The sequence below is a fragment of the Rhinopithecus bieti genome, unplaced genomic scaffold, assembly GCF_001698545.2.
Source record: "Rhinopithecus bieti isolate Rb0 unplaced genomic scaffold, ASM169854v2 scaffold_5702, whole genome shotgun sequence".
NCBI lineage: Eukaryota > Metazoa > Chordata > Mammalia > Primates > Cercopithecidae > Rhinopithecus > Rhinopithecus bieti.
Genome location: NW_016805053.1, coordinates 1782188 through 1805760, shown reverse-complemented (window position 1 = coordinate 1805760; position 23573 = coordinate 1782188). Strand labels below are relative to the sequence as shown.

The window sequence follows — 23573 nt, the reverse complement described above, 5'->3', positions numbered from 1 at the left end:
TATAGTAACAAGATTGTATCCTAAGAACAACAGGCCATACAATGTAGACTAGGTGTGCAGTAGGCTAAGCCATGTATGTTTGCCTAAGTACACTCTGTGACATTTGCATAACAAAATCACTTAATGATGTATTTCTAAGAACATATTCCATCATTAAATAATGTATGACTATATATTATCTGAAAGTAAATGGTTGCTTATTACGGAGCAAACAAACAAAATCATGGCACCCTTGCTTTAGAGCTGTTTTCTTACTTGAGGGAGTCACATGTGAGGTAAAGAGCGTCTGGAGTTTAGTTTTTGAGGGTTCAAATTCCAGTCCCTCCACTCATTAGCCGAATGACCTTGGGCAAATTACTAAATTACTTAAAGTGTCTGTGTTCTCAATTTCCTCATTATAAATGGAGATAATATTATCTACCTCACAGGGATATTGTGAAAACTCAATGAGGGTATGTTGCAAATGTTTTCCTCAGGTTAATATTTGCCTCTCAATTTTGTTTAATATGCTTTCTGATGTACAGATTTCCTTTAGCACTTAACTTCCCAAATATACAATTTGCCTCTATAGTTGATTTCATTGTTTATTTTTTGTTTGCTTAGAATAGCTTTTTCCCTCCCTGAAATCGAAGAGATATCACCTGTGTTTTCTGCTTCTTTTGTAGTGTTACTTTTTTTTTTTTTGAGGCGGAGTCTCGCTCTGTCGCCCGGACTGGAGTGCAGTGGCCAGATCTCAGCTCACTGCAAGCTCCGCCTCCCGAGTTTACGCCATTCTCCTGCCTCAGCCTCCCGAGTAGCTGGGACTACAGGCGCCGGCCACTTCGCCCGGCTAGTTTTGTATTTTAGTAGAGACGGGGTTTCACCGTGTTAGCCAGGATGGTCTCGATCTCCTGACCTCGTGATCCGCCCGTCTCGGCCTCCCAAAGTGCTGGGATTACAGGCTTGAGCCACCGCGCCCGGCCCTGTAGTGTTACTTTAAACATTTAGATGTTTGGTTCATCTGAAATTGTGTGCATTGTTGAGTGTTTTGAGATGAAACGAAGAACTAACTTTTTTTATCTGAATGGTTGTGCAGTATATATGAAGTAACTGATCTTCTCCTCATTCATTGTAAATACCATCTTAATAATACATTATATTTTACACTTGGGGCTTTGTATTTTGTCTCCTTGATCTACTTTGTAAGTTATTTTGGCATTGTTTTTTATTTTCTTTTAACTGTTTGAACATGAGGGTAGCATATATTCTCCATTCTTTGTTTCTAAGATACTCTTTTATATCCTGTTCTACTCTTTCTCATAACCAGTTTTAGAAAGACAAGTACTCATAGTTCAAACTTCTTAGAAAAACAAACCCACTACAAATAGATAAAATTGGTAACACAGATGAAGTACATAGCAAACAACTTTATGCCTAATCTATGAAATGGGACTTCCTTGACCTTCCCCCATTAAGAGTTGCTGTCATTGAAGAGAAGGTTCTGGGAGAGCCATGATCTCATAGGGTATGGAGCTGTTGTGGCTCCGCTAGTACTGTGAGGAATGCTCAAGTCTAATATATAGGTGACTAGCGAACAAAATACCCACTTTCATCTAGCAATGGACCTGGGCACAGATGTGAAAGATAACAATAATTGCTGTGATTTACTGAGCAATTACCATAGGCCAGGCACAATGCCATGCCGAGAAAGGGAAGAAAATATGATTATGAGAGCTTTGGATTCAGACAGTCCTGAGTTCCAGCTCCAATTTTATTACTACCTCGCTGTGGAACTTTATATATCCATGGCATTTCTGTGACATGTAAAAATGACACATGAAAAGCATGTGGCTAAATCCCCACAGTGGACTTCCCCTGCAGCTAACCCTTTAGAAGCATCATCAAATTCAACTCTGATAAAAACAACGTGCTTTTAACCTTCTCTCTTTTGAATAAATGAGAAACAGAAGACAAGACAGTTAAATAACTCACCAAGATCTATGCAATTGGTTAATGTACAGACAAGTTCCAACTAGGTGTTTTGAGCTCAAAACATCAGGCTTTTAACCTGTGCATGATCTTCCCTATATTTATTCTCATAGTATAGACACCAGGTGCCATTTATACCTTGCACATTGGTTTCTCTATACATAAAGCTATTGTGGAGACAATTTTGTGTGATGTTTAGTTTAGGTGTTGTCTTTGGTTGATAATTTTTACTATTGAATTAATGCAATGGTTACAGACGACAAACCCTGGAAATGGTCAAAATCAGTTTGCAGATAGGGTGATCAATCATCCTGGTTTTCCCAGACTCTTCCTTCTTATCTATAAGCTTCGACTTTGTCAGCTCTGTTGGCACACCCCAGGAAGACACGAAAGAAGCTCTAAAGAAAAAGTACAATTATGAAGATAAAGACAATTTACTCATAATACGGCCTAGCTCCTGAGTGCTCTTCTAATTCTCTAGGTTAAGGTCAGATAAATAAATGAATTTTACTCTTACATCATTTATAAAAATAATGAATCTGTATGGCATTTTTCAGCTCACATTTTTTGTGTATATAATCCCATATAATAATAATAATAATAATAATAATAATAATAATAATCTGTAAAGTAGTTAAGTTTTCTTCATTTAAAATATAAGAAAACAGGCTCAGAAAGTCTTCTAAGATCACGCAGAGTGGTACAGTTGGCAACCTGTCTACTAAGGATTCACACTCCTCTTTTAGAGTACAGAACTGTTTCTGAGGCAGCCCCTAAGCCACGGACTATATTACATAGAACCTGTTGCATCTAAGTGGGATCATGTGACTGACTGTTGGCCACAGAAATGTAGACAGAAGGCATGGGAATCCCCTTTCAAACTGTCTCTATAAAATCCTCTACATTTTCTCCTTCACATGTGCTCAATGGATGTCGGGCAAATACTCAGGGAGACTTGACAGTTATATGACAAATGTGATAAAGCCAAAAGAGGGAAGAAATCAGGTTATTTAATCCACACACGACTATACCTAATATATGTGCTTATTATAAGGGGTTTAGAACTCCAACTGTGGCAGAAAAAAAAGGAAACTTCACAAGATGACAGCGGATCACAAGCACATTTTGATCAAGTTTTACAAAAATGTGATAGTTCAGTCTCTCAGTGAATGAGTAAAATGGTGGTTTGTATTTCTCTATCTGAGGTGAAGAAAGACCATTCTCACATGGATATTATACCACAGCAAAAACAAAAAGGAATTTCAACTTGTAACGCAAACTACAAGCTATGGATAACAGAAACCACAAGGAATAAATTTAACGGGAGAAAATGAAGTAAATTGTTTTCTACACATTACAAGTCAAATCTTACAGATTTTCACCAGAAAGCTTATGGAGTTCTGAAAATGAGGATATGGTATTCACTGCACAGACCCAGCTGATTCAGCAGATGTAGTGAATACATAATCTGTCATGTTCTGGATGGACAGTCTGACTTCATAGTCGTAAACAGAATTGTGTCTAACAGCCCTAGGCTAACACCACAAACAATGAAACACATCATTATGAGTTTATAGAACAAGGCTAAGAATACTAATAATTACTTCCATCATGGCTGTGCCATAAATAGGGTTATCAGACATCAGCTAGGATAACAACTCAGCTTTCGAAAAATATCATAGATCTGGGGACACTCACAGTCTGGCAGACAAAATACTAGAAGAGGCCATGCAGGATTCCAAATAGAAGAGATATGAATCCTACTTAACCACTGTGACTTTCCATAGAGATAACAATTTTTGTTTTGAATTGTCAAACCTATAGAACCCTTTCAACTATATTTCTCTTTTTTTTAATACTGGATGAAAATTTTCAAAGACAATCATGCAAGTAGGTCTATATTATCATCACTCTGTGAAGCAATGTATAATTCACGTGGTCTTTTTGCCTCTTGGGGCAGACTTTCAAAATGTTTGATGCATATATTGCTGAAACCCAGTACAGCGCAGAAACCCAAATGAGACATCATATATGCAGTATCTTGAAATAAAATAGACAAGCAGAGGCACACAGAGGAAAGCTGATATACATTCCCTGTTAAGATTTTTCAGTCGCAGTTATTGATTTTATTTACATTTGCTGTTATTCCTCTGAGAAGTTAAATAAACTATTTCTTGAGAATGGAAGGTTGGCTGCTTTGTTTTGTGAAAGAGGAAACAAACACCCCAGCTCCCCACGCTATCACTCCTGGGTTTTGCTAAATTGTTTGCATTTATCAGATAAATTTTCTAATGTTAATATTTACCTACATGAATTCTCCCTATTCATCATGTTCACAGGTGATTCTTCAATTCTTTAAATATTTGACAGCCAAATCAATTGTACCGAAGGCCTTCTAGGATCAAATCTGTACTAATTCAACTGAGACAAGTCATATAACATAATCCTTACGAGCGTGGACTCTGAAGGAAGACTGCTTGGGTTCAAATTCAAGCTCCAACAACATATGCTATTTGAGTCATCCAGACGAGTTATTTAAGTTCTCTGTATTTCAGTTTCTAATTATGAAATGGGAATAATAATTTCATCTTCCTCTAGAGTTGTCTTGAGGTGTGTATAAGTTGAATTGTTTACAGCACCTAGACCACTGTCTGGCACACACAGGTATTACAGAGGTACAGAACTGCTTATTATTATATTGCTATTCTTTTTTGTTCCAGGAAGAAGCAGCTCTTCGGTAGACATACAGTTAACATAGATGATAAGGCTTTTAATTTGGAAAAAATACCTGTGGTATCAATTTAATGATTAAATGATGTTGAGTTAAACACTAGGGAAAACATATAAACAGAGAGAATGACTGTGGAAAACAAAGCCTTCAGTTGTGGCAGGGCACCTGTTGAGTATTTTATTAGGCTGTCCATTACATGGCAATTTTTGTTGGATTCAACAAGATTTACCAAAATAAAAATGTCAGTGTTGAACTTGATAAACGATTTTGTGTTGACCAAGTTAAATCCACACTACTTATGCAGTCAATAAATGTATTTAAAGTGCCTTGTTTAAAAATCCACCTAAGCAGAGGATGAGAACAGTTTGACTACAGAGTGGCTTTGGGTTTGACGAGTCACATTTCTGAGAAGCCTTGGCAACAAGAGATTTGAGGGATGCTTTCAAATCTGCTCCAGAAGAAGGTGTAGGCAGATTTCTTCAGAACACAACATCAAAAAGAGAAGTCAAAAGTTGTAGATTTTGATTTATTATATAAAACATGAGTTTTCCCACCAAGGAGAAGCTGAGTAACCAGCTGCTAAGGTCAGTCTGTAGGGTTTTTAACTACTTGACTTGCTGGAAGATTAGCCAGAAAGAGACCAAAAGTTTGTTACGCCCTCAAGTGCTCTGATGGTATGGGTTCTATTGCAGGTCTTGTCTGTGCTCACCAGGCCTATAGGCACCCACAATAACTCAGGGAAGCCATCTGGAAGATACAAACCAGCATTCCCCAAAGAGAGGCCCATGGGCGTAATTAAATCCTAAATTAAACAAAACAAGTAGGTTTCTTTACTGTAGGATTTATGAGAACTTGTAGTGTGCTAATCCATTTTATAAAAATTTACCAGAGAGGGAAATGCTGAACTTGATATATAAAACTAAAAGCATATCTCAAACTTATTTTTCTACAGACCACTCCACTCTCTCAAACTTATTTTTCTACAGACCACTCCACTCTGTCATGCATCCTCTTGCAGAACTACTGCTTTAAAAAAATCCACAGAAACCACTTTTATAGAGCTTCTTTCCAAACCCATGGCTAGTGTCTCTTTATGGAGAAGAGCATATCATGCCACCCACAGTCTTCTGCTATCTCTCTCCCATCAGACTGTGAGTTCTTATAGCTCTGAATGAGTTATTGTTTTGATCTTCACCCTTTACACTGTCCTTGATACAGACAGGTTGCTCAAAAAAGTATACAAATAAATGAACAATTGTAGTAAGTGGAGCTGTTTCTACCTTGAAAGATGTTGAGTAGGGAATGAGAGCCTGGGACCAGACATATGCTTGATGTGGCCCCATGTGAGGAGGTCCTGATGATCTGAAGATGTGATTCCCTGGGAATGTGTCTCTTGGAGGCACTTAAGTTCATCTTAGTAGAGACAAATGCAAGAATGCATGAATGCATACACAGATTGACTCATCATAGACTTCAAGGTATTCATTCTTTGTTATTGATTGTGATTATGAATTCTTTCCTTTTCTTCCTCAGTATCTACAGCAATGTGGAAAGTCAGACCAGCCGCAAGCTACGGCAAATGCAAAGATGATTTCATCTTGGAAAATGAGTTCTATCTTTCATTCAGGCCAGGCCTCGTGCCAGTGCATGGGTGCAAGGATAACAGAAAACCTGGCGTTTCTTCTGAAGATCTCACAGGCTCTTCCAGATATCTGTCAGCTGACTTCCTGTCTTGCAAAATGTCCACTATACGTTCTTCCTTTGTTGGACCCCTGTTCAACTTGCATCTCCTCTGAGAAAACTTCCTCTGCTACCAGGGAAGCTGACTGCTGCCTCACCTTGGCTCACTGCATCATCTGGAAGCCTTGTTCCAAATGGCCCCACGTGGTTCAGACAGCTCCATCTCTTTCAGACCTGCCCTAGGCTCGCAGAAAGAGTCTTTGCTTAAGGAACAGAATAAAGGGCTTGATGGCTGCTGCATTCATTCCAGTGCTTCTTCTTTTCTTGCTATTTCCCCTATTCATTCAGTGTAAAAGATAATTACGCACTGAATGAGAGGAGTTATGTTACTCTTGAGAAATTGCAGAGCTAAGGCTTGACAGTTAACTTTCAGAGCAGGCACTGGAGTTTAATAGAGTTTTCAGTTACTTCGAGGGTACAAATTGGATATTCAATGTTATACAAATAAATAAATATATATACACATAATTGCTGAATTACAGACAATTAAATATGCATGAATATATAAACATGAATATATACATGTATACAAATTCACCAAATCAGTAATTAAGTGCAATACAAGTTGAACCAAAACTTCTTATAAAAACATTATCAATAACAAGATCCAGAAAGAAATCTCCTTCATGATATGGAGGTGAGAGCATTCTAATATAGGTGAGCTGGGAAAAGAAGCAGCCATTCGTGGGAGAGAATTGCGATTTGGATGTTTTGAACACAAATTTGATATCCCTATGTTTATGTTCCTTAAAAATTAAATCTGTTACAGCCACAAAAGTATATTAATCAGATATGAGCCCTTCAAAAGCAGAGACCATGCCTAACTATCCACCACATGCTCGGTTTCTGGTTCACGGGAAATACTCTGTAAATGTATGCAGAAAACGTCCTATGTAAAATTGTTTAAAATATATATTTTAAAATCCATATCTTATAAACCAGTGAAAACATGATTTCTTTTCCCTAGTGCTTCCTTCCCTTGTTAAATCTCAATTTTTCTAGATGCTGTACCACGGGTGGGGGCTGCCACAGGCAAAATACAAATTCAACATCCCTCTCCAGAAAAGTCACAAGTGGAGCACATTATACATTTCCCTAGTAAAATTTAACACCTGTTTCTAATAGTAGATTATGATTCTAATGGCTGAAGATATCCTCCAGGCACTGACTGGAAATAATCTGCAGCACTATATTTCTTCGAGATGCACATTTCTTGGGGAAACTAGATAATCTTTGAATGCTTCCTCTATTTGGAACTAAAATCAATATTCTCAACATCATCCCTCATTTACCCCTCCAATAAGTCCTATTTTGTCATCACTCAACATTTAAAAGGCATAATAGAACTGTATCTAGCGAAAGGAGAGCTCTATAGGATAAGCCTTGTACCAGGTGAAGGTGTATAGGAATGAGTGTGAATATCAAGAGCAGCTATTTATATTCTACACAGCAGAAGGCCTTGGAGATTTTGTATATTCATGGAATAATTCTCCATCCACTAGAACACCACATGCAGAGGAGCCTTAAGCTCTTCTGACCCACAGTTTCTAAACACCTCCGAGGTTCAGTAACACTTTTGCAATTTTCAACCCAAAAACTGCTAAAGAGAGGAATACAACTCTGCTACTTGTTACATAGAATACAACAATGAGGCAAATTCCCTAATATGAAATGGCTGAAAGCCATAGGTACGTGTGTGTACATCAGGGGGTGGAAGGAGTAGGTGGGAAGAATAAATACATATAAAATCATGAAGCATACTGACTTAGAAAAGCAACATTTAAAATGTGAGTGGAATTTTGGAGAATATATATGCACTGATTAATTCATTGACTTATTCATTCAGTGATTTTTTTTCTTACTTATTAAATTTTTAGGGATGGGGTCTCACTATGTTGTCCAGGCTGGTCTGAAACTTCTGGACTCAAGAGATCCTCCTGCCTCAGCTCCCAAAGTGCTGGAACTACAGGCATGGGCCACTGTGCCTGGCCTCCCTCACTGCTGGTTGCCTGCACTCCATGGCCTACAAACTTAAATTCAAATAGAAGAACATTCTCAGAAAGAAAGAAGTTCATTTTGGTACTCTGTATTTACCATAATTTGGGAGAAGCATCCATTTCTGCCCACTGTCTCCATTCCTAGAGGGTAGCATTCGAGACCTTGTTGTTTTCTCACACAGTTTGCAGTGGCAACAACAGCCCCAGTAAACAAGTTTTGTTTGAGATTCCTGTCTTTCTTCTCCTCCTATTAGAAAACTCTTAATTACTGCCTCCTCTTGATCCATTTTTCTGGCATTCTGGGGCTACCCTCAGGGGAGGTTCTGTCTAATGCCATATCATCAACCGTTTCTAGGAGCAGGTATGTAGATTCCTGAGGAATAAGAAATCTGCCTTCTTAGAGAAATACGACTTCCAATTCAGAGCCAAAATTTCACAAGGTTTTCAGGCATAGGGGCAGGGGACATTGGGGGAAGCAGTTTTGAATTTTTTATTCCTTCAACTTTTAAGTTCCAGGGTACGTGTGCAGGATGTGCAGGTTTGTATCATGGGTAAATGTGTACCATGGTGGTTTGCTGCACAGATCAGCCCATCACCCAAGAATTAAGCCAAGCATTTTTCTTGGTTCTCTACCTGCCCTGTACTCCCTCCCCATGATGGGACCCAGTCTGTGTTGTTTCCCCAATGTGTCCATGTGTTCTCATCGTTCAACTCCCACTTAAAAGTGAGAACATGTGGTGTTTGTTTTTCTGTTTCTGCATTAGTTTGCTGAGGATAATGGCTTCCAGCTCTATCCCTCTCCTTGCAAAGGACATGATCTCGTTCCTTTTTATGGCTGTGTACTATTCCATGGTGTATATGTACCACATTTTCTTTATCCAGTCTATCATTGATGAGCATTTGGGTTAATCCCATGTCTTTGCTATTGTGAATAGTGCTGCAATGAACATATATGTGCATGTATCTTTATAATAGAATGATTTATATTCCTTTATATAATCATTAAACACCTACCTTGTGCCAATACTGTGTGAGTTTAAAATCCACAGTTTCTTCCATTGTGGAACAGAGTGCACGGTCCTGTGAGAAAGATGCCAAAGCAGGTAAGAACATTCACAGCACCGGGAAGTAAGTGACTTTATCAGCCTGAAATGTGAAGAGAGTTTCCTCAGATGTTCTGACACTAAGCTGGGTCATGAACAAGTAAGTAGGAGGTAGTGGGGGAAAAAGGCAGCCTCTGATAGTGATCACTTGGTATCACAAGTGAGGGTGTGGTCTTAGGAATGCTGATAATTTGAGCAAGGATATTAATACCCATTTAAGTATCTGAGTGTTGACAGCCAAAGAAGCACATTAGAGTTAGGTAGGTTGAGGCCAGATAGTAAAGTAGCCTGAATGTAAAGCTAAGAATAAACTGGTTCTGTACTCAGTAGACGCCTTTACCCAGTCTAATGAAATGAGACGTTTAATAAATTCAGGCTGGTGGCCTTCTGGAGGATGAAATAGAAAGACTCAAATCAGTGAATTACTGGACTACAACAGAGAGGAGAAAAGAACCTGGCTCCCAGGCACATGTTTAGGTATAGAATCAGAAAGTTTTGGTGTTTGAGTGGTATGACAGGTGGAAAGGAGAGGAAAATCCAAAATATTTCCCAAGTTTTTAGCGGGAGAAAGTACTTGGATAACTACACCAACCAGCAAGCCAGAGGAAACAGTAGGAGAAAGGCATTTAATGAGAAAATTTCATTTTAGACACAGAGAGCCTCTAAGAAGCCATGCTTATGACATCCTTCTCCACATGAACCTAGGATAGAAGTGACATGCTAACATCCTTCTCTCAAGGAAAACTCAAAGCTATGTCCTATTTGTCCAGCACAGAAAAAAAATAGATCAGTAAAATAGATAATTGCCGAGGCCTTTAGGTGAGGAATGACATCCACAATACTCTAATTTCCTACTGTGTGCCTCCAATGTTTACGTCCTTGTGGGTAGTTGGGCTGACCACCCTGGTGTGTATCTAGAAGGGATACATACAGTTTGGGAGTCATCTGCCAAGGCAGCTCAAATAATGGGATTTAACTATGTCATTCTGGGAGAGGTTATAGGGTACAAAAAAAAAAAAAAAAAAAAAAAAAAAAAAAAACGGTCTGGGGACAGCCTCTATGAAGAATTTGCTTAAGAAAAGAAGAAACTTAGACCCTCCAAATGCTTTGTGTGTTGGAGTTAGACAGAAGATACTAATTAGCATCTCAACTGTCTCTGTAGCATGGCTTTTGAAACTAGATTAAACCTTATTATCCTTAAATATTTGATCAGCCTGTTATAGCATTTATTGTTTCACATGTTACATGCATTCAGATCGCTGCTTATGCAAATCCATCTTTGTTGGTTCTGTATTAAGTAATTTTACAAAGAATCTGATAATAACATCAGTCAAGGATTTGACCTGTAGCAGTCTTTATTGTAAACATTTGGAAGGGAAAATGCGCCAAGATACCTGAAAATAGATGCAATCTTCCAAGTGTTTTTTTATATACTTCTCATAATATAGTTTCAATGAAAACTTTCCTGTTCCTATGTCTTGAATGTGCCTTGGAGCTTTCACACCTGTCTTTTCCTCTGCTTTGGAAACTTCTAGTAGCTCTACATGTCTAATGTCTTTTCATTGGTCCTGCCTAGCCCACTCTAACCAAGAAGGCCCTCCCCTCATTTTGCCCCCTCCACCTTAGTATTTTCTACCAGTGCATCTTCATTGCAGCACTAGTCACAAGTTAAATTATGTATTATGTATTTATTTATCAATTGTTTGTCTTATTTCCATTCTGTGTATAGAATGCAGCTCATGAATCATCCAAACTCCTTCTTTTCTTTAGTCACATCAGAATAATTTTGGGGGCTTGGCGTGGTTGCTCACGCCTGTCATCCCAGAACTTTGGGAGGCCAAGGTGGGTGGATTACCTGAGGTCAGGAGTTCAAGACCAGCCTGGCCAACATGGTGAAACCCCGTCTCTACTAAAATTAAAAAAATTAGATGGACGTGGTGGCACGCGCCTGTAATTGCCGTTACTCAGGAGGCTGGGTTCAAGAATCACTTGAACCCAGAAGGTGGAGGTTGCAATGAGCTGATATTGTGTCACTGCACTCCAGCCTGGGTGATAGAGCAAGACTCCATCTCAAAAACAAAAACGAACACACAAGAAGCACATTTTTTTAAGAGAATGAACATGTTAATTTATTGCTGGAGGAGGACTGCCAAATGTTGATAGTCTATCATTTCTTCTTTCATTTATTAGTTGGCATACTTTGATATAGAAAAGTGCAGATTATTGCTTTCCTTTTATTTCCCAGTATTTATGATAATGGATGTGTTCCCTATTATCCCCGTAGGTGACCAATTCACCTCTTACATTTCTTCACAATGAAAGCACTATGGAGGAACTCTGTGTTTATCACATCATAGTGAGTCTCCAGGGTTTGAAGACAATTGGCCTAGATCAAGAGCACTGAGCTAGAGCACAGATATTGCTTCTTCTTTAAAACTTTCCTTAGTTCTTTCAGTCAGAATCACATAATCCTTCCTAGATGCTCCCTTGGCATTTTGCATATACTTTGATTGACACATGTTGTTGGAATAATATATAACAGTGATTAGGAGGATGATCTGTACAGAAGAGGAAACTGGATTTAATCCTAGTTTTGTCACTTATAAACTGTGGGTACTTGTCAAGTTACTAGAGTCCTTGAAGTCTTGGTTATCCCATATGAAAAAATGGTTGTAAAATGATTGATGAGATATTTGGTCAAAATCACTTATCGAAGTGGCTGAAACTGTATGTTCTTAAAAAAGTTAATCTGTATTATTGTAATTGTCCACATGTCTAGCACCCAAATGGACTATGAAGTGCTTAAAACAAAGAAACACAATTATTTATCTATTTTATTTTATTTTATTTTTTTACCATCTAGAACAATATAGGTGTCCAATAAATATTTATTACATGAGTGACAACCCAAATTACCCAAGCTGGTGATTTTGTCCTAGGCTGCTCATCAATTGTAATAGTGATGTGTCAAGTGGGATATCACAATGGAGAAAAACCCAAGAGCATCTCCTGGATTCTAACATCACAGAAGTTGTCCCAGGGCTTTTTTCTCTCCCTCTCCCCTTCTTTCTTACTCCTCTGAAGTCTACAAATATGCTGTGGAAGACTCAGATTGTGATCTATAACCCTTTCTTCTCTGAGAATCAGGTTCAAATCTAAATGTCAAGGGAGGTATGTAAAAGTCAAAGACATCCCAGAAGTATCTATTGAAAGTTCCAGCTGGGCGTGGTGGCTCAAGCCTGTAATCCCAGCACTTTGGGAGGCCGAGATGGATGGATCATGAGGTCAGGAGATCGAGACCATCCTTGCTAACACGGTGAAACCCCGTCTCTACTAAAAAATACAAAAAAACTAGCTGGGCGAGGTGGCGGGCGCCTGTAGTCCCAGCTACCCGTGAGGCTGAGGCAGGAGAATGGCGGAAACCCGGGAGGCGGAGCTTGCAGTGAGCTGAGATCCGTGACACAGCGAGACTCTGTCTCAAAAAAAAAAACAATAAATAAATAAAGTTCCACTGGTGATTTATTATTCTAGTGGCTGTCTTCCTCTAAGGAAAGACACATACTGAGCCCAATTATTTCAACTTCAGGTTCAGCGTAGAACACCAAAAACCAGCTGACAGAACAGGCCTGTCAGAAGTCACTTCCAAGTGACTTCTATGCACTTGCCTCCTAGATGTATCTTACTTCACTAAAAAAAAAAAAAAATCCACACAGAAATAAGATCTTTGGTGCTCAATAGTCCTTGCCTGAAGGCTTTACTTTTTGTTTCTGATATGATTTCTGGCTGATGAATTTGATAATGTATACACTCTGCCTATTTTTCTTTCCATAGGTAACACTGAGCCTTAAAAGTAAAGCAGAAGCAGAAGGGCATGGAGACCGTGCTGTACCATCTCCCAGTTCCTCTCTGAACTCCAGCCACCCTGCTGTTTCCTTATTTGCTCAAATGTACCATAAGCCTTCTTGAAGCTAGTACTTTGCCCGTGTTACGCTTCCATGTGACCTCCTTCTCACTAAACCCATCCTTTGCCTTATTAACTCTTACTGACATTGGAGATCCCAGTTAATTGCCATTTCTCTGTGAATGTATCCTTAACCAGGCCAAAGTACTTTCTATCAGTCCTTCAAATTCCATCTTACAATTTATCATTATGTTTACTGGCATAACTGATTTAATATCTACCTCCCTCTTTCATTCACAAGCTCCATTATGCTGGAATGGAATGGAGGAATCTTGTTTTACGTGTAACACTGAGTAGTGTCTCTAGCATAGAGTCAGAATCAATGACTATTAATTGAATGAATGCTTAATGAAACATATCAAGTAGTCAGAAGGAAAGGTAATTCACATGCATCAATCATTAATTAATGCTAGGCAAAGGACCAGGTCAGTGAATATAAACACACATTATATCCTACCATTCTCACTCTAACAAGGAGGCATCATCACCATCTTGTAAAAATGCAGAAACTAGAACTTGAGGAAGTGAGTCATTTGCCTACAATACAACAGCAATCCCACAATAATAGGTATTAGAACTAAATTATCAAGCTCTGGAAAGAAAATAACATTGCAAGGTGTAAGAATCTCTACTCGGATGCCAGGCATTCTTGACTAAAACTTGCAAATATCCTCAACGTTTAGTAAGCCAGCCTCCTGGTGATCTGACTGGTGATTGGTCACCACAGCAGGCTGTGTGTGATTCTGATGATGTGGTGAAGACTTCCTTTTCCTCAGAATTTTCGAAGAGATTTAATTATTTTCCTTATTTTCATCTGTTATTAATACACCACCCTTGGTTTTCCCCATCTAGGAACAAATTTTGTCCCTCTTCTTAAAGATTTGCTAGGATCGTCTTCAATGCCCATGTTACTACAGCACTCTGTCTCATCATTGTGCAGGCCGGTTCATTTTCCCTGCAAAACCAGGAGAGTCATTGAATTGGCCTCTTATACAAAGTACTGATATTTATAAAACTTTTTATGCATGTGAAAATGAAGTTTCCGAATGAAAGTGACTATCAAGTTCATGGAAATAGTGAATAGCAGACCCTGGATTTGAAACTACATGTACTAACATGAAACCCAATGTTGTTTCTACTGTAGTACAGTTGACTCACAAATCATCCTCCCTCCATCACAGATGCCAAGGACAGGAATCTGCTACCAAAACCATTTTCTCTGAAATCATTTCTATGTGTGTTAATGGTTTACTGCTTCCATTTGAATACCAATATACAAATGGATATTTTTGTTTGTTTTTAAAGTTAAAATATATTTCTCTCCTTAGTGCCAGACAAGTATTCTTTGTGTGGACCTCATTTCTTGCTTTCCAGCAAAATAATCAGTGTCCAGATTAAACTATTACTTCTAAGAGTCTACAAATTGCTCCAGTATTTAAACCTAGCTAAGAAAGAAGGATTAACTGCTAATCTGCAATGCCAAAGGAAATTTCACAAATTTATAAATCCAAGGGGATTTGTTATGCAATTATATGACCTGTAGCCACATTCCTTTCTGGGAAGAAATCCAAAATATGTGCACATTTTCTAAATTTAAGCTGAGTCAGCAAACAATTTCTATAGTCAGCAAGGACCACAGTAAACAATAAAACTGCCATTTGGATTGTTCTTAAGATTCAAAATACATTTGCAACCAAAGCTTAATAATTAGTGTGAGGCAATATGAAAAAGCAGAGTACTTAGTGTAAGCTAATATAATGTAATGTCTTAAGTGTTTAGCAGATGATTTTTATGAATCCAGATAAAAGAAATGCAATCATTTACCATGGGACCTATCTTCTTGCAGCCTCCTGGATTACAGGTAAATTGATTGCATAGTTCAAAGCTGACTCAAGCATTCAGGAAAAAGTTACCAGCTCCACAAGAGTTCCACAAAGTCATGCTTAAGCAATGTTACAGATAAGATATTAGCCACATCTAATAGCTTCTGAATCTCAATTGTGTTAACAATCAAGTTTCACTGCAAAGCCTCTGAGACACAGGAAACATCAAAATCAACCATAATAACAGGGTGGAGAATTAAAGAAGTAAGAAATTATCATTAATGAAGCAAAAAGCCCAAAAGTATAGCATAAATACAAATAAAACTAAAAGAAGGCTGTTTGAAAACAAAACAAAAAAAATCAAACAGGCAAACTAGTAGAAAGGATGATTTTTTTTAAAAAATGAGAGAAGTTGAAATGAACATTATATATAATAAATGAAATGTAAGTATGTACACAGAGGAGATCTTTGCAAAAATTTCAAAAAATATGGGCACATTTGGTAATGAAAACAATAAAAATCTAGAGAAAGAGAATTATTTTCAACAGAAAATCATGTTCTCAAATTAAATACCAAAAGACAGAGAATCTGAAGAGTCCAATGATCATAGAAAACATGGGAAACATAATCTGCCATTAGAAAATGTCCTAATGCGCACATGGCTTTCCAGATATGTTCTACTTACCTTAATATAAGAGATTATGCCTATTTTACATCAATAATATTAAACAGTGGAATAATGTACAATGTTCTAAAACTTACTTTATGAAACCTAAAACAAAACAAAGCAACAACAAAATGTATTATTAGCTAAAGTAACAACAATAAAACCTATTAATAGCTAAAGCTAATAAACATAATACAATAAAAACATGATATACATACTAGTTGTATACATGGATACGAAATTCAAAGGGAAATACTAGCAAAGTGAATCCAGTAGTGTATTACAAGAATAAAACACCATGACCAAATTAATTTTATTCCAAGAACACAAGGATAATTTGACTTTACAACATATAAACACATAACTAATTAATTAATTACTTTTACAAAGTAAAATAGAAATCAGGACTTCCCAGTCACAATTACTCAGAATTGTTTTAATGATTTAACTAATGTAATAGGATATGTAAATTAAGTAATAAGTATCAATTTCCTATAAGAAACATAAAAGTAAACTCCATTTACAGATATTATGATGATACACTTAGGAAAACCCTAGAAATTACTAAAGAGTTAACAAAAATCCTAAGGTAATTTAATAAAACATGTAAGTTATACATATGGGGGCAATTTTTGCTTATCATCATTGCCCCTTTCTCGAAAGCAGAAAGAAAGATACATTTAATAAAATAGTTGAAGGTCGTAATTTGTTTTAAAGTATAAAATTTATTGAAAATTACACAAAAGAACCACAAGCAAATAGAGAATATCCTGTGCTCATGTGGGAGACATCGTATATTTATAAATGAATTATTTTCCCCAATTAATATACAAATGAAATGCAATTTCAAACAAAATTTTGATTTTACAAAAACCCAGCAAACGATGATATGGTAGAACAGATATCTAAGAACTAAAAAAATACTGAGAAAAAAGATGAGAAACACTCTTTCTTGACTTTAAAACATTACAAATTTTAGTATATTGACCTATAATTGGACAAATAAGCCCTAAGAAACAAGTAAACATTTCATAAATAAACGCAAAGGTATAGTAGAAATTAAGGTACAGAAAGTAATAATTTAGGGTTGGGGCCAAGGTGGCCGACTAGAAGGACTGGTGTTCAGAGACTTCCATCAAAAGAAAAAAACATAAGTGTGTGAATCCATCACCAGCAACAAATGTATCTAGGTTCTCCCATCAAAATCAACTAGAAAGCTAGCATGACTCACGAAGAGAAGGAAGAGCAGTGTGGTGCGGTGGCCCACCTGAAAGCCACACAGGGAAGAGGAACCCCCTCCCCACAGCCAAGGGAGGTAATGAGTGAGCTTGTTACTCAGTCAGGCAATCTGTTTTTTTTTCACAGAACTGTGCAATCCATGGAAGGGAAGATCCCACTCGTGAACCCACGCCACTGGAGCCTAGCATCCCAACCCTAGAAAATGCAGATTCTTAAAGCCTCTCAGCTGAAATGTGCTTAATCCTAATGAACTCCCGGGGTGAGGGGTGACCAGCACCAACTGTGGCTTCCTGCTGTCTAAGCTCCTTGGGGAAGGGGCAGCAGCCGGCACTGGGACTTGCAACTGCCTAACATGCTAAGCTCCCTGGGCAGGGGAAGGGCAGCATCCATTTCTATAGCTCCAAGCTGTACTTTTCACCTGCTGGAGCCAGGGAGGCTGGATGGTTTAGTCCCAAGACTTGTCCCCACAGCCAAACACACCGGCTGTGGCAGTCTGTGGCCAGAAGACCTCTTCAGGCCTAACCCTGACCCATCCTTCCTCACTGGGCTGGGCTTCCTTGCAGGACCTCCAATAACTCCAGCCAGAGGCTCAGGGACAGATTTTTGATCTCCCTGGGCCTGAGCCCCTAGAGGTAGTAATGGCCACAGTCTCTGGAAAGCAGCAGACTTAGCCTCACCTCCTGGTAGTTCTGAGGAATCTGGGCAGCCCAGAAGAGTGGGCTTCCCCCCATCGAAACACACTCTCCACCAAGGGACAAAGTGCTTTGTAAAATGGGTCCCGCTCCCCATCCTACCCAACTGGGTGAGACCCTCCAACAGGGTTTGTCAGACACTCTATTCAGGAGTGATCCAACTGGCATCAGGTTGGTGCCCCTCGAGGTCAGAGGTCCCAGAAGAAGGAGCAGGCACCCATCTTTGCTGTTCACCAAGCTCCTTGAGTGACATCTCCAGGCATGGGAGCAAATCAGATGAATGGGGCCTGAAGTGAGCCCCCAGCAAAGTGCAGCAGCCCTACAGAAGAGGGACCTGACTACTGAAAGAACAACAAACAAGCAGAAAGCAACAAAACAGCATCAACAACAACAACAACAACAAAAGGCCCCTACAAAAACGTCATCCAAGGATCAGCACCCTCAAAGACCAAAACTAGAAAAATTCACAAAGATGAGAAAGAATCAATGAAAAAACTGCAGAAAACCCAAGAGGCCAAAGTGTCTCTTTCCTCCAAATGATTGCAACATCTGCCCATCAGTGGTACAGAAATGGACAGAGTACCAGATGGATGAATTGAGAGAAGCAGGCTTCAGAAGATGGTAGTAGAAAACTATGATGAGCTAAAGCAACATGTTCTAATCCAGTGCAAAGAAGCTAAGAAACTTCATAAAAGGTTAGAGGAATTGTTAACTAGAATAATCAGTTTAGAGAGAAACATAAATGACCTGATGAAGCTGAAAAACACAGCACAGGAACTTTAAAAAGCATACACAAGTATCAACAGCTGAACTGACCAAGCAGAAGAAAGGATATAAGAGTTTGAAGACCACCTTACTGAAATAAGACATGCAGACAAGGATAGAGAAAAAAGAATGAAAGGGAATGAAAAAAGCCTTCAAGAAACATGGGACTAGGTGAAAAGACCAAACCTATGATTGATTGGAGTACCAGAAGGAGAAGGGAGAATGGAAACAAACTGGAAAACACACTTTGAGATATTGTCCAGGAGAACTTCCCCCAACCTAGCAAGACAGGCCAACATGAAAATTCAGGAAATATAGAGAACACCCTAAGATATTCTGTGAGAAGATTAACCCCAAGACACATAATCATCAGATTCTCCAAAGCTGAAATGAAGGAAAAAGGGTAGCCAGAGAGAAAGGCCAGGTCATCTACAAAGGGAAGCCCCTCAGACTAACAGCAAATCTCTCAGCAGAAATTCTACAAGCCAGAAGAGATTGAGGGCCAATATTCAACATTCTTAAAGAAAAGAATTTTCAACCCAGAATTTCATATCCAGCAAAACTAAGCTTCATAGGCAAAGGAGAAATAAAATCCTTTCCAGACAAGCAAATCCTGAGGGATTTTGTTACCACCAGGCCTGCCCTACAGAAGCTCCTGAGAGAAGCACTAAATACAGAAAGGAAAAACCGGTACCAGCCACTGCAAAAACACACCAAAATGTAAAAACCAATGACACTATGAAGAAACTTCATCAATTAGTGTGCAAAATAACCAAACATCAGCATGATGACAGGATCAAATTCACACATAACAATACTAACCTTAAATGTAAATGGGCTAAATGCAAAAAATTAAAAGACACAGACTGGCAAATTGGATAAGGAGTAAAGACCCATTGGTGTGTTGTTTTCAGGAGACCCGTCTTACATGCAAAGACACACACAGGCTCAAAATAAAGGGATAGAGGGAAATTTACCAAGCAAATGGAAAGCAAAGAAAAAGCAGGAGTTGCAATTCTAGCCTCTGGCAAAGCACTTTAAACCAACAAAGATCAAAAAAGACAAAGAACAGCATTATGTCATGGTAAAGGGAACAATTCGACAAGAAGAACTAACTATTCTAAATATGTATGCACCCAATACAGGAGCACCCAGATTTATAAAACAAGTTCTTAGACACCTACAAAGAGACCTAGCCTCCCACACAATACTAGTGGGAGACTTTAACACCTCAACCTCAGTATTAGACAGATCAATGAGACAGAAAATTAACAAGGATATTTAGGGCTTGAACTCAGCTCTGGATCAAGTGGACCTAGCAGATGACTACAAAACTCTCTACCCCAAATTAACAGAATATACATTATTCTCAGTGCCACATGGCAATTATTCTATAGTCGACCACACAATTGGAAGTTAAACACTCCTCAGCAAATGCCAAATAATAGAAATCATAAGTCTCTCAGACCACAATGCAATCAAATTAGAACTCAGGATTAAGAAACTCACTCAAAACTGATCATGTCACTCAGTCTGGGGAACAGAGGGAGACTCCATCTCAAAAAAAAAAAAAAAAAAAAAAAAAAAAAAAAAAGAAACTCACTCAAAACCACACAATTTCGTGAAAATTGAACATCCAGCTCCTGAATGACTCCTGGATAAATAATGAAATCAAGGCAGAAATCAATAAGTTCTTTGAAATCAATGAGAACAAACAGATAACATACCAGAATCTCTGAGCCACAGTTAAAGTAGTGTTACAAGGGAAATTTATAGCACTAAATGCCCACATCAGAAAGCTAGAAAGATCTCATATTGACAACTTAACTTAACAACACAATTCAAAAAGCTAGAGAGGCCAGAGCAGACTAATCCAAAAGCCAGCAGAAGACAAGGAATAACTAAGATCAGAGAAGAATTGAAGGAGATAGAGACACAAAAAGCCCTCCAAAAAATCAATGAGTCCAGGAGCAGATTTTTTGAAAAAAAAAAATAACAAAGTGGATGGACTGCTAACTAGACTAATAAAGAAGAATAAGAGAGAAGAATCAAATAGACACAATAAAAAATGATAAAAGGGATACCACCACTGATCCCACAGAAACACAGGCTACCATCAGAGAATATTATAAACACTTCTATGCAAATAAACTAGAAAATCTAGAAGAAATGGATAAATTCCTGGATGCATACACCCTACCAGGACTAAACCAGGAAGAAGTCAAATCCCTGAATAAACCAATAACAAGCTCTGAAACTGAGTCAGTAATTAACAGCCTACCAACGAAAAAAAGCCTAGGACCAGACAGATTCACAGGTGAATTCTACCAGAAATACAAAGAGGAGCTGGTACCATTCTTTCTGAAACTATTCCAAACAATTGAAAAGGAGGGACTCCTCTCCCTAACCCATTTTATGAAGCCAGCATCATCCTGATTTGAAACCTGGGATGAGACACAACAAAAAGCAAAAACTTCAGGCCAATATCCCTGATGAACATCAATGTGAAAGTTCTCAGTAAAATACGGGAAAATCGAACCCAGCAGCACATCAAAAAACTTATCCACCAAGATCAAGTCAGCTTCAGCCCTGGGATGCAAGGTCGATTCAACATACACAAATCAATAAACACAACCCATCACATAAACAGAACCAATAACAAAAACCACGATTATTTCAATAGATGCAGAAAAAGCCTCTGATAAAATTCAACAACACTGCATATTAAAAACTCTCAATAAACTAGGTATTGATGGAACATATCTAAAAATAATAAAAGCTATTTATGACAAGCCCACAGCCAATATCATATTGAATGGGCAAAACCTGGAAGTACCCTTTGAAAACTGGTGCAAGACAAGGATGCCCTCTCTCACAACTCCTATTCAATATAGTATTGGAAGTTCTGGCCAGGGAAATCAGGCAAGAGAAAGAAATAAAGAGTATTCAAATAGGAAGAGAGGAAGTCAAGTTGTCCTTGTTTGCAAACAACATGATTTTGTATTTAGGAAACCCTATCATCTCAGCTCAAAAACTTCTTGAACTGATAAGCAACTTCAGCAAAGTCTCAAGATACAAAATCAATGTGCAAAAATCACAAGCATTCCTTTACCCCAACAGTAGGCAAGCAGAGAGTCAAATCATGAATGAATTCCCATCCACAATCACTACAAAGAGAATAAAATATATAGGAATACAACTAACACGGGATGTGAAGGACCTCTTCAAGGAGAACTACAAAGCACTGCTCAAGGAAATAAGAGAGGACACAAAAGAATGGAAAAAACATCCCATCCTCATGGATAGGAAGAATCAATATTGTGAAAATGGCCATACTCCCCAAAGCGATTTATAGATTCAACACTATTCCCACCAAACCACCATTGACATTCTTCACAGAATTAGGAAAAACTAGGTTAAATTTCATATGGAATCAAAGAAGACCTTGTATAGCCAAGACAATCCTAAGCAAAAAGAACAAAGCTGGAGGCATCATGCTACCTGACTTCAAACTATACCCCAAGGCTACAGTAACCAAAACAGCAAGGTACTGGTACCAAAACAGACGTATAGACCTATGAAACAGAACTGAGACCTCAGAAATAACATCAGAGATCTAGAACCATCTGATCTTCAACAAACCTGACAAAAACAAGCAATGGGGAAAGGATCTCCTATTCAGTAAATGGTGCTGGGAAAACTTGTTATCCATAGGCAGAAAACTGAAACTGGACCACTTCCTCACACCTTATACAAAACTTAACTCAAGATGGATTAAAGACTTAAATGTAAAACCTAAAACCATAAAAACCCTAGGAGAAAACCTAGGCAATGCCATTCAGGACATTGATATGGGCAAATACTTCATGACAAAAATACCAAAAGCAATTGCAACAAGAACCAAAATTGACAAATGGGATCCAATTAACTAAAAAGCTTCTGCACAGCAAAAGAAATTATCATCATAGTGAACAGGCAACCTACAGAATGGGAGAACACTTTTACAAATCTACCCATTCGAGAAAGGTCTAATATCCAGAATTTACAAGGAAGTTAAACATATTTACAAGAAAAAAACAAACAACCCCATCAAAACGTAGAGAAAGGATATGAACAGACATTTCTCAAAAGAAGATATCTATGTGGCCATGAAACACACGAAAAAAAGCTCAACATCACTGATCATCAGAGAAATGCAAATCAAAACCACAATGAGATACCATCTCACACCAGTCAGAATGGCGATTATTAAAAAGTCAGGAAACAACAGATACTGGTAAGGCTGTGGGGAAATAGGAATGCTTTTACACTGTTGGTGGAAATGTAAATTATTTCAACCACTGTGGACTATAGTATGGTGATTCCTCAAGGATCTAGAACCAGAAATACCATTTGATCCAGCAATCCCATTATTGGGTATATATCCAAAGGAATATAAATCATTCTACTGTACAGACACATGCACACATATGTTTACTGTTGCACTATTTACAATAGCAAAGACATGGAACCAACCAAAAGCCCATCCATGATAGACTGGATAAGGAAATGTTGTACATATACACCATGCAATACTACGCTGCCATAAAAAGGAATGAGATTATGTCTTTGCAGGGACTTGGATGACACTGGAAGCCATCATCATCCTCAGCAACTAACAGAGGAACTGCAAATCAAACACAGCATGTTCTCATTCATAAGTGAGAGTGGAACCTTGAGAACACATGGACACAGAGAGGGGAACAACCCACAGCAGGGACTGTTGGAGGGGAGGGGGTGAGAGGAGGGAACTTAGAGGATGGGCCAGTAGGTACACACGTACAGCTATGTAACAAACCTGCACGTTCTGCACATGTATCCTGGTATCCTGTTTTTTTTTTTTTTTT

The 23573-nt window shown here is 38.3% G+C and overlaps 1 protein-coding gene across 1 annotated transcript in view; it reads right to left on the bottom strand.

Moving 5' to 3' along the window:
- The window catches only part of LOC108528929 (pro-neuregulin-3, membrane-bound isoform-like), a 594634-nt gene that overhangs the window by 5281 nt on the left and 565780 nt on the right, over positions 1-23573 (bottom strand). Inside the window, exon 3 of the mRNA XM_017870947.1 lies at positions 2234-2366. Within this exon, the coding sequence (XP_017726436.1) occupies positions 2234-2366 (133 nt within the window). The remainder of the gene's footprint in view (positions 1-2233; positions 2367-23573) is intronic.